The 16,589-nt window shown below is 31.1% G+C and overlaps 1 protein-coding gene across 6 annotated transcripts in view; it reads right to left on the reverse strand.

Annotated features, from left to right (window-relative positions):
- The window catches only part of LOC140052195 (focal adhesion kinase 1-like), a 38,878-nt gene that overhangs the window by 9,368 nt on the left and 12,921 nt on the right, over positions 1 to 16,589 (reverse strand). Inside the window, exons 9-20 of one of the 6 annotated variants that reach the window (XM_072097644.1) lie at positions 16,484 to 16,522; positions 14,763 to 14,867; positions 11,960 to 12,007; positions 10,180 to 10,291; positions 6,399 to 6,440; positions 3,457 to 3,493; positions 2,816 to 2,871; positions 2,291 to 2,448; positions 1,645 to 1,720; positions 1,305 to 1,408; positions 609 to 724; positions 371 to 474 (exon numbers count right to left, since the gene is read on the reverse strand). In XM_072097644.1, coding sequence (XP_071953745.1) covers positions 371 to 474; positions 609 to 724; positions 1,305 to 1,408; positions 1,645 to 1,720; positions 2,291 to 2,448; positions 2,816 to 2,871; positions 3,457 to 3,493; positions 6,399 to 6,440; positions 10,180 to 10,291; positions 11,960 to 12,007; positions 14,763 to 14,867; positions 16,484 to 16,522 — 997 coding nt within the window. Of the gene's footprint in view, positions 1 to 370; positions 475 to 608; positions 725 to 1,304; positions 1,409 to 1,644; positions 1,721 to 2,290; positions 2,449 to 2,815; positions 2,872 to 3,456; positions 3,494 to 6,398; positions 6,441 to 9,342; positions 9,385 to 10,179; positions 10,292 to 11,959; positions 12,008 to 14,762; positions 14,868 to 16,483; positions 16,523 to 16,589 lie in introns of all 6 variants that reach the window. The other 5 variants (XM_072097643.1, XM_072097647.1, XM_072097646.1 and 2 more) reach the window with 5 other exon arrangements.

The raw sequence follows: 16,589 nt of genomic DNA on the forward strand, positions 1-16,589 counted from the left end.
TAAGTTGATGAAAGGACACCATTTAAAAAAATTGAGAGATCTGGGAGGGATCCTATGTATTCTGGACGATTTTGTTTCAGAATGTGTTACATAGCTCCTGTATGTATTGGTAAATTATCTTTTATTGACAAGCGCATGATATTTGTAAAAATGGTCTTATGTGTTGTGTCAAAAAAAAAATTATAATTTTGAAATGCTCAAATATGGGCAGAAACGTCTACTAAATTGATTAATGCAATGAATTTATGAATTTTAATTGGTATTTTTATATGTATTCAGATTGGCATAGTGGTGCACTCAGTAATGAAATTTAGGCATCTGCCAGTAAAATTTGGAAATGATGATGGAATTAGTCATTATAATAACCAACCTTTATAATATGATTTATCAGTATTTAGTAATCTTGAAAGACCAAAGTCGCCAAGTTTGACATTGTCCTCAGCCACAACTAGCACATTCCTTGTGGCAATATCTCTGCAAAATAATCAAATCAAATGTTTGTTTAAAATAGAATTGAGATACTGTATTAACATTAATAGTAGTTAAATAGTCATATAAATAATAATAGGTATTTAATGTAAATCTTCCAAATAAATAAACACACTCACCTATGAACAAACTTCTTACTTTCTAGATAAGATAACGCTGTGCTTATTTGGTAGGCAAATAGTATCAACGTCTTTAATGACAAATTCAACTTATTTTGTTGAAGATATGTACGCAACTAAGGAATAAAAGTAAAAGTTACAATTAGAAAACTTCTAATTCAACATAAATATTTTCTTTAGGTTTTAGAAAAACTATCCTGAAGTCAACAAATATACCTTGATGTATTGTAGGCACCAGCATGCCTAACAATATTGCTGTAGTAATGGCAGATTATCCAGTTGTATAAATTTAGGTATGTCCCGGATTAAGTGAGTAGCCAGAAGCCTCATTTAATATAGTGGGCATGCACTCTATGACTCACACATGTGATTTAAATCTTCTTTTCCTTGGCACCTCATTAACTACCGCCGAATGACGTTTCCCCAAGATAAAGTCAAGGAGGAAGTGGTACCATTAATTATGCATCATTTCTAGCACTTGAGTAAAGTTGAGTAGTATATGTTTAAGAGAATAGAACATATGTTTTCTCCTAATAAAGTTTATGAAGGTATCTCAAACACTTCTGCCTTCATCATTTTCCATGGTGTAAACTTCAGAACTATCCTTCGCTCATAATTTAAATGAGAACAGCAGGCTGGTTCAAATTTTTTACAGTGATTGATAAAAACATGAATAATGAAATAGATGATAAGTACCTGACCAAGAGGTGCCAGCTCCATGACAATCATATTAGGTTGAAAGTCTGTACAAATACCTATCAACTTTACTATATGTGGATGGTCAAATTGCTGCATTATATCTAAAACAAATAAATACTTATTATGAATTTCAACAAAAAACTCTCTTTCACCATATCCTCTATACTATCTTTAGATCTGCAAGACTTTTGGCTTGACCCTTTTACTAATTTAGCAGAAAAATATACAAACTATAAATGCAGCCATGTTGTTTTTTTTTATATTGTTTTCCATCAAAGTATGAGTTGCAAAATGTGTAAATGTCATACAAATAGCAGGAAATATCATCTGTACTTACAGGCTTCTTCTAAGAATTTTTCACCAAAGCTTTCTGTCTTGCAAGTTTTGACAGCAACTGGTATTTCTTCTCCATTCTAATAGAAAAAATTAACAATCCATTAATTTTGTGTCAGAAGACACTACGGTATACTGTACATATTCCACACACAAAAACAGGACGTATCTTACAAAAGTGTCACACATGTTCTCCCCAGGGAAAGGGTATTTATTATACAAAATATAAACCTTTTCTGAAACAATGATAATAACGTCACATAAAACCCACACCCCACCCAAACCATGCACCCCATTTTATGACAGTCGTAAAGCTGAATGTGCATTGATAACAATCTTTTTAAAAACGTGGCTGTTACTACAAGACTTTTCATAACGTGTTATTATTAACATTTTTGTTGCTAAGGTTTATATTTCATTGATAGGACATAATGTAAGGAAGTAAGCCGCAACGTAAGCGAATTGACCAATCAGAAATAGCACATAATCCATTGATTTTGGTTTGTCCATTTTCTTGCTTGTAGCTTACAACCTTGTGCTGTGTCTGATGGGGGAACCAAGCTTTAAGTTTCGGTGTATTGTATGGTATATGGTGTTTCAGTCTTTTGGTAGCACATTTAACTAATAGGACACCAATTTAAAAATTGCACCTTATCATGATAGATTCCTTTGTTGACATCTCCAAATTGACCCTCTCCTATAACAGCATCAATTGTGATGTCTCCCCTCAAGAGTTCGTAATCTTTGGTAGCTGGAAGTGCATAATCATCATCATTATCAACAATTTCTGCATAATCGTCCATGGATCCTAGGGGAAAAAACAAATATTTTTAGAGCAAATCAATAACTGAAATATATCCGAGGATTTCCTGGAAAGGTCAAGTAATATTAAATACGGGTCAGTCATGCATGTTAGAACATCAAGTAATAGATTAGTAGAATATCGATGGGAAGAGAAAAGGTTGATAAGGAGTTGAAACAGTGAAGAAAAAACAATGATTATTGATTAAATGTTTAGTTCGCAATTGTTTAATCTGATTTAATACTGGATCATAATAAAGGTTGTTTTGGTGTAAATCATCATCATCTCCATGGTAATATACACTAGATTGAAAATTCTTCCATAAAATTAATACCATTTTCGGAAATCCTTTAACAGTAGTTAAATTATTTACCTGAAAATGACTTCTTCTTCAATCCAATTCGACCAGCATGCTCCTGTGACTTGGCACTGAATAAATAAATAATTTAAATAATTGTAAAAATAACTATTGAAATACATATATTATATATTTCTCCACCAGAACGTCAGAACATTATGCATATAAAATTTAATTCATGTATCATACAGAAAACTAGAAGACTATTATAGAAGTGGGAGACTGAAACGGCGAAGTAAAACTTAGATTAGAAGATGTAGTTTACAAAATGGCCGTCATTTCTGTTTGAAATTTTTGAAATCAAAATGTGCAAAAGGCGTGTAGATTATTTGTATTTGAGAAATGATTGGCAATGAATTAAACATATTTTGTTAATAAATTTGAATACACTCGTTTTAGAATACAGTATGCAGTAAGTATCTCAGACCTGATATGGGCATAGGAGTAGTGGTGTGTGATCGCTGACCATAAGAGCAACCCAGGTTGGATTCTATTGGAGTTGAATTATTAAGATCATGAATATTATTACTCCTTAAGATCAACTATACTAATAATAAATTATCTATAAATGGCCATTATGTGTTGGTTAGGGCTGGATTTAAAACTTGAATTACTTGGTGTACCAAATTAAATTAATTTAAAATGAGATAAACTACCTGTCCACTGGTATTGAAGGCAATTCTCTATCTCCCTCTGAAAAAGAAAAAAAATAAATCTAAAAATCAACACAGAAATCAAAAATTGGTTAATAAATACTCTTTTAAATCTTCTTCTCATTTGGATTCCGTTGATAATTTTTGTAGAAAAGAATTAGTACTGCACATATTTTAAAATTAAATATAAAGCATATAGTCTATGTAACAATTCATGTAGAGGTTTGAAATTAACAAATGTAGTTAAACAATTTTGCGAATGATAATGATTGTGAACAATGATTATAACTACAGGTCTACCTCCAATTAAAGACCAAATTGGTTGCAGTCATTACATGATGAGCACCATATAAAATGAAAAAGAAATAAAATATAAAAAGAAATAAGAAATATAATGATCAAAACAATCCAACATTTGTGATGAAAAATGTCATAAAAAACCTCAAACTAATAAAAACAAAACAAATGAAAATGCTACTAATCAAACATGTTTGTGATGAATATCAATAACAAAATAATAAATATCAACCATATTGAACAAATAATCAATAAAAAAAAAACACAAAAATGAAAACCCCAATTCCAATAATATTTGTCATGACTATATTAAACAATACATGTTAAAAAAAGATTATGAACTTAAAAAACTAAAGCAATAATTCAGCATTTGTGATGACATTGTAGTTAAAGTTACATAGGTGGGACTCATAACAAAAGCAAGAACTGAATTTTGCCGACAAAAATACTCGGTGCATAAAATATTATGACACTGCAATATCAAGATGCTGAAACTGTATAGAATTAAAATCCTTTTTTATTTGGTTTGTGGGTTTTGAGGTAAACGTTACAATGTTGATATCTATCTTACATATAACAATGCCTTTTATTCACAGTGGTTTCAATAATATACACTACTGTGCCAATAGGTAAGTATTGTTTTCCTCAAACCATTTCACCTTTTGACAATTACACATTTCCTTTGACATGGGATGCAAAATTCAACAACAAAATCTACCATTATTCATGATAAATGTTTATATCCTGAATCACTATTTTGTATTCACATTTGTACTGGTTATTACATTTGAACTATGATTAATTTGTAGTAAATGAAACTTAAAGTTTGTTTAAATTATTAATTTAATGAAACGTGTATACACATTGCTTAATATTTCATTGTATGCATACAGTTTCTTTTCAACACTTATTGCCTGTGAAACATAAATTTGTACTTACTGTATATGTTTGTTAAGGATTTAAACACCCTTTAGTACTCAAGTTAGCCATAATGTCAATTAAAATATATTGCCCCACTGAAAACATTTGTTGATGCGATTTCATTTCATCGACAACAACAACACACACAAAATCTGTGCAGGAGGCACATATATTTGGTATATACCCGGTATAAGGTTTATCGATAAGTAGATGTTTCAATGAAAAATGATAATGATTCTTACTTTTTTTTATGACGGTAATGTTTTGTATTCATATTTCATGTAATTGAAAACAATTTTTGTTATATGTTTAAAGTTTGTCATGTGGCAAACTTTGCGACTTAATATGAAAAATATCAAAAGAGAAAACAAACAAATTTGTAAGAAAAATATTGTAGAAAAAAACAATGTATTTTACTCTTATCTAAAACATTAGGTAAAAGCCTAAATAAAAAAAATTTTTGAGCATTATAAAAATTACCACCATATTTCAGCTAAAATGTGGTGACAAGTAGACTTATAAATAAACAATTAAAAGCAATTGTTAAAAGTACACGGTACAGTAATAGCACTATATTTCAAACCACACTTTTAACAATTTCAAAGCATGGTTTATGATATCAACAGAAAACGTATGAAACAATGCAGGAAAGAAAATTGGCCAGCATAAAAATAGTAAAATATCAGACAATGTAGGTACATAAAATTAAAGGGTAATTTATGGTGTTATCGGAAAATTAACAAAATGACATTCATTGCAAAAACATTCTACATATGGGTGTGTCACTGCCACAAAGGGTGAACTTTGCAAAGGGAGAAGCTTATTAAATTATGTTTTACATTATATAATAGGTAATTAATAAATATTTTGTTTACATTCATTGTAAATGTTATTTTATTTGTTAATAAACACATATAAATCACCAAGATTATCATGATGACATCACCTACTGTAATTCTTATTGACCTTTTACTGACAAGTTTTATTTTGACAAATGACATTGGATAAAATACCAATACAATGTCATTGACATTGCCTATTCTCCTTTTAACAATATATATGCAGGCAACAGTTCAAAGCAAAGGCTATAGTTGTCATATTTAAAATTGAACAATGTCATTGCAAATACAGCACTTACAATATAGCAAAAATTGGTAAGTTTTTCAGGCTAAATACTACATTTTTAGGCAAATATCAACAGAACATGCCTATAGATTTTCAGGAAATAAAATGATGTCGCCATTGTCACTTGGCCACTAAATTCATTTAGGGAGCTTAACTTATTCATTGTTGTTTGGAATTGGTCTTGTTATTCACTATTTATTTGTTTATTCTTAATTTCTGGATGAAATAATATGATTCTCGATATGATCAATAGTCTTGAAGATGGTGATGCTAAATACGAAAATCTACGCCTATTACAGTATGAGAAAATGTGGTAACAACATTGTTATCAGTAAGCATGTGATTGCAGAATATAGCTACGCTTAAATAATCTATGATTTAACAAAGACTAGATGGTAACTCTTACTCTGAAGCCTAGCATATAGCTCACTCACTCATAACATTAACACCAAAATCACAAAAGCAATACACAGTGCAAATATTAAAATCATGAGTCACTACAATGATATATAATTCAAATAATATATGACCATGGTGATAAAGTAACAACAATAACAACAACAACGAAGTGGAAATGCTGATGTACTGTATGCTAAACTTACTTGGATAGCTGTACTCTGATATTGTACGTACATAACCTAAACCTGTTGATATAGTATTAAAACAATTCTTTTTATAAATGAAAATTGTAAAATAACAATTGGTCAATATAAATATTGTGAAAGAGATTGACAAGTTACTTTTGAGTAAATAATAATAATAATAATGATATCCTAGATTTATAAAGCGTCTAATGTTGTGAAACTTCTAAGCACTGTAATACAAACGGAAAAAAAATAAAGCCATATCGAAGTATGGGAATATCCTTCGTCGCTAACAAAGGTTCTGTCTAAATTGAACCCTGTTAAGAACCAGTCGTGTCCCAGTCACACACAAAACACTTTGGACCCTTTTAAATGCTGCACAGCTTCTAATGTACAGGGACCCATAGAACAAGGCGAATTGTAGGACAAATAATCACTTAATAATAAACTGAAATTGAAGCTTTGGTTACCACTAGGGTGCAACATATAAAGTGTGAATACATGTTTACAATTTACATATTGTGCATAAACAGCTCAGGGAAAACAGTGACATATAAAAACTTGCCAGCTAGGAGGTTTGTAGGGTTCAATCAAATGAACCACCCTTTTTCTGAAGTACCTTTTAAAATTAAAGTGCTAGTAAAAAGGCATAGCCTTTTTTTTTGCCAAGATTACTTATTCGGTACACAAATCACAAAAACAATGTAGATTGACGTTCCCATGCAAGGTTTAGTGTATAAACAATGTATAATACACAGAATATAAATGTACAGGAGATAGCTTTCCTCCACATGATTGATGTTTTTAGTTAGTTAATTAATTAACAATAAAATCTAAATAACTTACTAAACATAAGGTAATCTTTCTCATACAAATAACCGCATCGTTTGGTCAAATAGTCAAAGTTACGGAACCACCAGAACATATTTCCAAACTTTAGTTACAGTTAGCGAACAAGGTACAATGTTTTGATAGCTGCCTAGACAATGGCTAATGCATAGAATTCTAATAATTATAAAGCAATGACACCTGCAATGATACATCCTCCATACGTGGTTTATTGCTCTACCAGTTTCCTTTCCCACGCAACAAATATTATACATAGACATTTTTTGTTTTTGTCTTGGTATAAATAAAATAAAAATGTCAATATTGTTTTTGAAAATTGCTGACATTCTTGGAAATACAGGAACTGACTGTAGTTAAATAATATGATTATTATTATATACAGTAGAGACAAATTTTTTACATTTTTGGACGTATTACTTTTTGTAAATTAAACTTGAACTAATCAATAAATCCAAAATATCTGCTTGCCAGTAAGTTGCTTGTTTGCTACTTTGACAAGCCAAGGTTTGCTGGTGGATAAAAAAGTAAATGTCTAGCTCTGCATGGATAATAAAAGCAGGCGGTTGAATACCTGGATAACTATGCTTGTTCGCTACTTTGACAAGCCAAGGTTTGCTGGTGGATAAAAAAGTAAATGTCTAGCTCTGCATGGATAATAAAAGCAGGCGGTTGAATATCTGGATAACTATGAAATAAAAAGAAAACTTACATATATTGCTATATACTACAAAACTGTTGTGTTTTCCATAATAATTTATAGAAATTATTTCAATAAATCTTTGTCTATTATTATACATCTATATTTAATATTCAACTTAGAAATGCACCAAATCGGAATCAGTTGCAACATTGCCGAGCAACACTCTGGAGCTTAACAAACACCATACAAAACACCAGTGCTGACGACCCGGTGTGTAAAACTCTGGTGTTTGCGAAAGGTATATATTGTAGTGTGTTGGTTGCATGTTACAAGCAGTTGTCCATGCCAAGTGAATTAGTAGCAATTCTAAAGATTTTCAACAAAAAGTATTATTTTACCATACTAATCTGACATTTTATAAAACTTTTTCATCATCTACTCTGTTAAAATACTATTGTATCCTGGCCTAGGTAATCAAAATGAATGTGTTTCAATGTATCAGAAAGAAACATGGTCGTTAGTGGTCAGAAATTATAGTATTTTGTCGCTACCAATGCACATCTAAATAGGGAGAACCAAAGAAAAACATTACATACTTACTTGAATATTATATCACAATTAATGTTAGTCATTAGCTATGATCGCAAATTGATATTCATTGTGAAGGAACTATCTCTTTGAAGCTACCCTGAATATCTGCTACAAGATTAAGCTACAGCATAGAAAAGTTGCTATACTATTGAACCACATGTAATGCACTGCTAAATACTACAATAATTGTACAGGACAATGTCTAGCACTTTCACTGCCCACTACAAAGACAGGAAAAAATACAGATCAAGTGTGGTTGGTATATAAAGGAAGTGAAATTTGGTAGTTTAAGATTACATCAAAGATGCTTGTTGGGTTAGCCATTCTGACATCAAGTAAATTCTGAAAATGCCAAGATTTTTGGTTGATAACTGGTTATAATGATAGAAAATGATCTTCTGTAGTTTAATTAAATAGCATTAATAGCATAATTATCAGAAGAAATAAACTCAAACAAATCTATAAGAAAGAAAACTATGAAAGAATGTATTCAAACTTTAGTCAATGCTACATTTACAAAAATGATTTTTAAAAATAAATCACATGGTACAACCCAACCAAGTTATTACATCTAACCTTTTAAATGCGGACTAAATTAGAACTTAAAATTTGGAATAATTAATACATGCAAAAGTACTGTATAGGCCAACCACCCAACTTGACCAACTTCAATGAGCTTACACTTATACAGTCAGTATGGTAATGAAACCAATTTAGGAAGAAAAATATTAGTACAAGAAATATGTTTAATGTTTAAAGATTAGTAAATTCAACAACACCAAAAAAGCGAAAAAAAGTTCAAAATTTGAATTGGTATGAATTCATATTACATGCAAGAAAGAAAAAGATGTTAATTTTAAAAATATGGTTATAGGTACTTACTAGCATGCCTGGTATCATGGGATATCCTCCTGGCTGGTGGCACTGTTTAGCCAATAGACAACAACGGTTTGATTACAATACATGAACACACACAATATCATGCAGAACACAGCAAGAACCATGTGATTGGGGGAAATCATTTATCAAGAAACTCAATGTATAAATAGACATATTCTATGTTCAACCAAGGAAGAAAATTGTTGTAAAGGAAAATTTTATAAAGACAGATGGTTAGTTTTACCGAGACTGTGGTATGTTCTACTGGACAAGCTGCATGAATTGTAGCCAGAATGTGGATTAGACTTTTCTTTGTAAATATGCTGGCAATTCTGCCAATTCGACCAAAATGAGTCCATTGCGATTAGCTTATTACCCTAATGTAACAGACTAGGCTCTTGCAGCAGGAAAGAAGAGTACACATTTACAACATGCTAAAATGAAACCGTATTCTACTTGACAATGCACAAACATACATCTTTCAAACATGCACAACCATACATCTCTGAAACCATGTTTGTTTGTTATTATTTATTTACACTGGCCGACCTCTTCAGTCACAGACTGGGCGACCAGAGGGCCCAGTTATGATCAGTGACTGTGATGTACTAATCCACCGGGGTAACCCCCTAATCGTCTCGAAAGATGCACTACAGTAGGTTCACATGAGCTATGTACACTGGACCTATGGTATATAGTCCTTATCCGGAAAAAACCTTGTTAGAACTACCAAAAGACTGCATAAGAGAAAGGTCAGACAGGATATTAAACAGAGGGTAGGCACATAATTACTGTACTTAATTAATTATGTAGTTTAAATAAAACAATGGATATACACACCTTGGGGCTTAACAACAGATTCATCATTTTGGGTGAAGAGACGACAATATCCATCAATCAAGTCTGCCATGTCCTCAGCTATGCTTGTAGATGGTGTTGTAATGTATACCGCCTGAAATAAAAATAAACATTTTTAAATTTACGCACTTAATGTGAACCTACACTTTGCTAATTCTTAATGACAACATTGTGATGGGTGAGTATAAAACAACATGGAGGTTTTTGAAAAAAAAAAACATTTTGAAGAAAAAAACAATTATCAATGTTCCAATACATATTTCATTAATACTTCATCATCAGTTAAAGAGTTTTTGATTAGGCCCTCTATGAACCCATGTACACATAGGAATGATCCTCTACTCTTTTTAATACAGGTTTTATGTTCTACACAATAGACAAGACAAATGTGTAAAGGATTTTGTCTACTGTAGGGATACAACCAATATATGGCAAAGACAAATCCCATGCTATGCTTATTTCTTTACCACTAGGCCATATTATTCTCATACTGGTTTACAAGAAAATAATAGAAAAAAAAACATTGTAACTAAATTATAATTTTGTACAGCAAACAAAGATTCTTTAAAAGATAACATCATCACTTTTCATCTCAACATATGAATATGAATAATACACTAAATACACTGGATAAGAGAAAAATAGAACTATTTCATTCAATATCAAGTAGTACATCTGAAAGTTATGGCATTTATTTGAAAGAAACAATTAAACAATAATAATTAAATATAGAGTAACATATAGAAAAGAAACTTGATTACAGAACAGTAATGGTAAGGAAAAATAGAACAAGATAATGTAATTTGTCAGATTCATTAGATACAATAGTGTACATTAAATAACATTGCTTTATTAATTTATTGGAAAATTGAAGGAGGTTTAATGAAAAATAAAAACAAAACAGATGACAAACATTAAACATCATAAAATATATCATTATGACCTAAACAGATATTAAAACAAAAGCATTAAAACTTGTTATGAGCGAGCAAGCAAGCAGATGATAATGAGTTTAACAAAATGTGAAACTTATCACCATAAAATGAGACATGATGTGGTCAAATACAGTATGTATTCACCACAACATGGTGAATTTTGTACAAAACTAAACCTTGAGGCCGGTTCACACCTTAGTGGATTGTTCGTTATCCAGATTGGGAGCTAAATATAATTATGCCTAACCGATCACTGTCTGGAAAGGGTTAACGGTTATTCGGATTAGAAACGAGCCAACGGTTAGTAATTTTTAAATGTTTCTTTAATAATAGTCACCAAATATTGGTTTTAGGAGTTTGTTTTCTGTGATTCTTTGATTTTTGGTAAAATATTCATGTGGATGATGTTAACTGTTGCGTGTATGAACATAGCATTAATGTTTTAATTGATTGATTTTATAATAATAACGAAGCATTGTAATTGTTTCACTTTCTGGTAAATTTCAAGAAAATAGAATATTACAAAATCTCAAATTTTCACAATATGTCTCATTCTCTGGTTCAATAGTAAACAAATTTAAAAAGAAAAAAGTTATCATTAAATTAATTGAGATGCAAAAACAACCAAAATGATAAATAAATCTGTCAGTTTTCAGCTTTAAAACCAGGTAGGAAATACATGTGAAAAACAGATTATCGTATTACAGGTATAAAATGGTATCATTCAACCAACACCATGGTGTTTCCACCAAACTCATTAGCATCAGTATGATGGTTCAACAAAACTACAGTCTTCTTTCTATATTTTGATTATACTTTATACTTACATGAAAATCTATTGTTTCGTTTCCTGCGAAATTGTCTGGGGAGGGAAACTACAGGAGAGAAAATACCATGACTAGAGAGGTCAGTTATTATATTAATATTTATTTTTACACTGTAGGCAAGACTACCCTATTACAAATTGATCAGTATATTAATATAGTTTGAAGTAATTTCTTTTATGTTCCATTCACTGAAAAAGAATATATAAAATAAAAAATGTTCTAGAATGTATCTCAAAGAAAACAAAACAAGTTTGCATCAATCTATCAACATCTACCAGGCTTGTTTACAAAGTTTCTATTTAAAAAGTAAAGTGCTTTAATACTTAAAGTAGAAAAAAATATGTGTATTGTGACAGGTTTTCATTGGGTACATTTCTGTATCAATTATTATGCGTGATAAAGAATTTAGGACAAAAGCAGAAAAACACTATTTTTCTAAAAATGTAAATCAAGTCTTATCGCATTTCCAGTATTGTATCGGCCCCACATGCAGTGCGTGGCAATCATTAGACCATTGGCACCAGTAGTGAGAGAGTGATGGAATGAAAATATATTCATACTCTAATTGGCTATTTTGAATTAGATTAGGTTAGATTAGGTGAAATATTGACATGCTGTAGATACATGCATGTTATAGGTTAGTACAGGGAACATTGTTGGTAGTTTTCGGGACAAAACTACCTTTTACAAGCTACATGTTCATATTGTACAATAGGAGAGGAAAAGGTCAATACAAAATAGGCAGAATGAGGTGTGACAAGGCATATCTTGAAAGAAATGTTTGTAACCAAGCAATTGTTTGGATTGTCATAAAATCGAAAGATCCACAGAAGCTACAAAAGGCTCTACTAGTATAGTTATTACAAGTTATAAATATTAAACTTTCCAAAAATCAAGAAATAATTTTGCCACTTTAGCATACTAAAGTAGCAAAAAGCTATACAAAACCAGTGGCGTATCTAGTAGGGGGGCCGGGGGGCCCGGGCCCCTCTGATTTCGTTTCCGTCGGCACATCATCGCGGCCGTCGGCAAACAAAGGTGCCGGGAAAAAAAAATAAACTATTTATTCTGACAATAATTGAACTGTTAACATAATTCTTTTGAGTGTTTGTTTTACATATCATATCATCATTGATCCCTTCAGATCAACTATTTTTTTTTTTATTACATCAAACGAAACACGTTAAAAATGTGTAGCACGTACGTACGGCCGTACGCGGTAGATTGTTTACTCAAAAGTCTTTGACCTTACCCTAAAACCTTGTTTTTGCATGCAGTTGAGCCTCTCATGACCTGAGATTTGTATGTCTTCCTACGCTAAGAGATTATATAGTTCCACATGCCATGTGCTTTTTTGTCTAAGATATATTTATTATAAGTGCCAAAAACCCGTTTTTTTTTCTCGATATGAGGCCTTTATTATTCAAAATATTTAAAGAAAAAGCACATATACCATAAAAAATATCCATGTATTTCATTTTTGGAACAGAATATTACATGAGGCTCAACTACAAAACCACCATTTTGTGATATGATGTCATCGTAAGCCAATCAAAGCTGAGCTTTCTCGCGATTGGCATTGCTCACGGTTGAATGATTTAGGATTCTAGCTGATTTGATTGGTGGTGGATGCGAATCATCCGCAGCGGAATGTTTTCTCTCGCGCGTGTACCATGAATCTCTCTGATCGTTACTACACAAAGTTAGAGCAATGAATTTGTCCGAATTCCGTTAAGTAAACAACTTTATATATTTTATAAGCATTATTTAATAACATGTTTTATTGATATTTCCAATGGTGATATATAAAATAAATTACTAAAAAACGTAATTATATGTAATTATTTAAACCAAAAATGGCGTAGTTAATAGAATTGTCGACTGAGGCCGCAAATTGTTTTACTTCTTTCGTGGCTAAAAACGATCATTTTCGGCGATGTTTTAGACCCTATATTTCGAAAACTACAAGTCAGATTTTCCTAATTCTTTCTTTATTGTAATATGAATACAACATACTAACAGATAATGTTGGTTTGGTTTTAATTTTGCATCGTTATCCCATATAAGACAATATGACTATGTAATCCTAGAACATATATTGATCAGAGACGTCGTGTAGTATGTACAGATAATGACACCAATTTTGTCGGCAAATTGGCAATTCCCGGCCCCCCCAACTTCAAAATCCTGGATACCCCACTGTACAAAACTACATTATTGCTACAAATTATAACAATGTATAGAAACAAATACAAAAACTATGTTTATAGACACAACATTCGGTAACTTCATAAATTATTTAAGTATAGCTATTTTTCCATTAATCATACAGCCAGTTTTATGTCATATTTAAAAGTAACTTAAAAGTACTTTTACTTAAACAAAAACTACAATTGTATCATTAATACCTGTGCATCATGTTATCCACAAGTTGACTCAAAATAGTCAGCTACTATTAAAAGCTATTCTATAAACATATACATTATTTTGTATTGGTTATTCATTTATTCATTCATTCAATGTTTTATTTCGGAATCTCTGTTCCACAGAAAGTAACATTACATATAAATTAACAATAGACAAATTGTAGATACAAATTATGAGTTTTTCACTGTAAGTAATACCAGGTAAGGGTGAATCCTCTGGTAATATGCCTACAGTATAATTGATTTATTGTCAATGTGAATATCGCCCTCTACGTCTAAGGTTAAATCTATGTCTATGGTTTGAAATCTTCTCTATAGTGAAAATGTTTTCCAGCATTTAAATATGATACACTAAACATTAATACTTTCATACTAACCTCATTTGCACCTGTAATCTTCAGTTGTAGTAAGCCCTTCTTATCTTTATCCTTAGTCAAACTCTGCACGGACAACACCTGACTAAAATCTGCCATTTTCGTTGGCTGCAAAAACAAATTAAACTGAATACATTATTCAAAATAAAATTGCATATTTATCCAGACACCAAACTGTAATGTGTTTAACATGCCAAATGCAGAAATGTTTAGTGTATGGCACAACCATATGGCGTGTTACAAATCAAGCTAATCAGATACGCCTAGTGGTTCCTCCCCTCTGAAACAAATTATCTTGATGATAATTAACCGATAATTCAGTGTTAGTAACATACACATTTAACCAACAATCATCATTATTCTATCATTCGATAACCATAACAACAAAGAAAAACAAATATAGTGTACAGTAAGAATAGTAAACAGTCATATTCATTTACAGTACAGACAGCTTGTACTATTTTGATCAAGTCTGAAAAGATAGTTAATGGAGTACAGTACACACCCAATTGAAATTACATAATTTATGTTACAGAAATATATCAAATTTTGTATTAGAAATTAGTACCCTCATTATAGAAATTATACAGGGTTTTCAAAGCACGATTTAAAAATGTTTTATTGATCGGGCATGTGGATTTAGGCCCGAGACAGATCCAAGGCAGCCCCTGTCATGATCAGCAAACTAATTTCTTTATCATGCCTGAAAAATGAGGCAAATACACTAAAGCACAATGCAATGCAATGCTTCCCTGGGCACAGACACATTTTCAACCCATGCCTTTTCACATGCTGTAACTCAAGTTCATTATCATATTGTTCTCTCGAGTCTTAACCTTATTGTAAAGACTTGCAGTAACATTAGTGGTCATAAAAAAAAAAGTGTGCATGTTTGCCAAAATGTTTGTTGTTGTAGGGAGTGAAAAGATGGTTGTGTTTTAAAGTGCAAAAAGGCATAATTATAATGATGTTTTATATAAGAAACTGTGTATATTTGTATTAAACTATTATCAAAATGGTTATCATTTTAAGGATATGCAGCAGAAACTGGCAAAAAATTGACTAAAAATACATTCTTAGTAAATTAAAATCATGTTGCTGTTAACCTATTTCAGTTGGCATGCATTAACTGATACTGTATTAAAAACTTTGATGATACAGTTCCTAAATACCATACTGTTAGTCCATTCTGTCAATATCAGTCCTTCAGCATAAGGACCCAGATTATTTGCTTTTGAAATACAGTATGCTTTGCATTTTTATAAAATTGGGCCAGAACAAAAGTGTTTAACAACATTAGCAAAAAAAATCAGCTATAAAAAGTCTGTCATTATCCACATGAGTTTCGGAGAGTAAGCAAAATGACTTTATGACTTGAAAGCTGTATTGTCAAGTGGACAAAAGCACATTATCAATACAAGTTAAACTTCTAGTCATCTTGAACTTTTGTTTAAAAAAAATGTTGTTAGTTTTCTTCAATCAAGTGCATTTTCAAGAGATACTTGCCAGTTTTAAAATTAAAAAAATATGATTATACCTTACTAATTCTAAGCTGATACATCTTGGTGATAACTACAAACTGTTATTTAATTCAATCTGAATATAATTCACCGCACAAAAAAAAATTAAATGTTAGAGATTTGCCAAACTGAGTAAAGTGTACTTTATCCAAAAACACACATTGCAAGTAATTTGATAAGAAAAATGTTAAAGTCATACTCTACCTTGAAAGACGGACTTCTAAAATGGCAGTTATTGGAACTCTGGGAATTATAACAAATTTTCAGTAATTGGGGAGAGCACACACACACACACAGTTTATGCATCATA

This window comes from Antedon mediterranea, chromosome 6 (assembly GCF_964355755.1).
Source record: "Antedon mediterranea chromosome 6, ecAntMedi1.1, whole genome shotgun sequence".
Classification (NCBI taxonomy): domain Eukaryota; kingdom Metazoa; phylum Echinodermata; class Crinoidea; order Comatulida; family Antedonidae; genus Antedon; species Antedon mediterranea.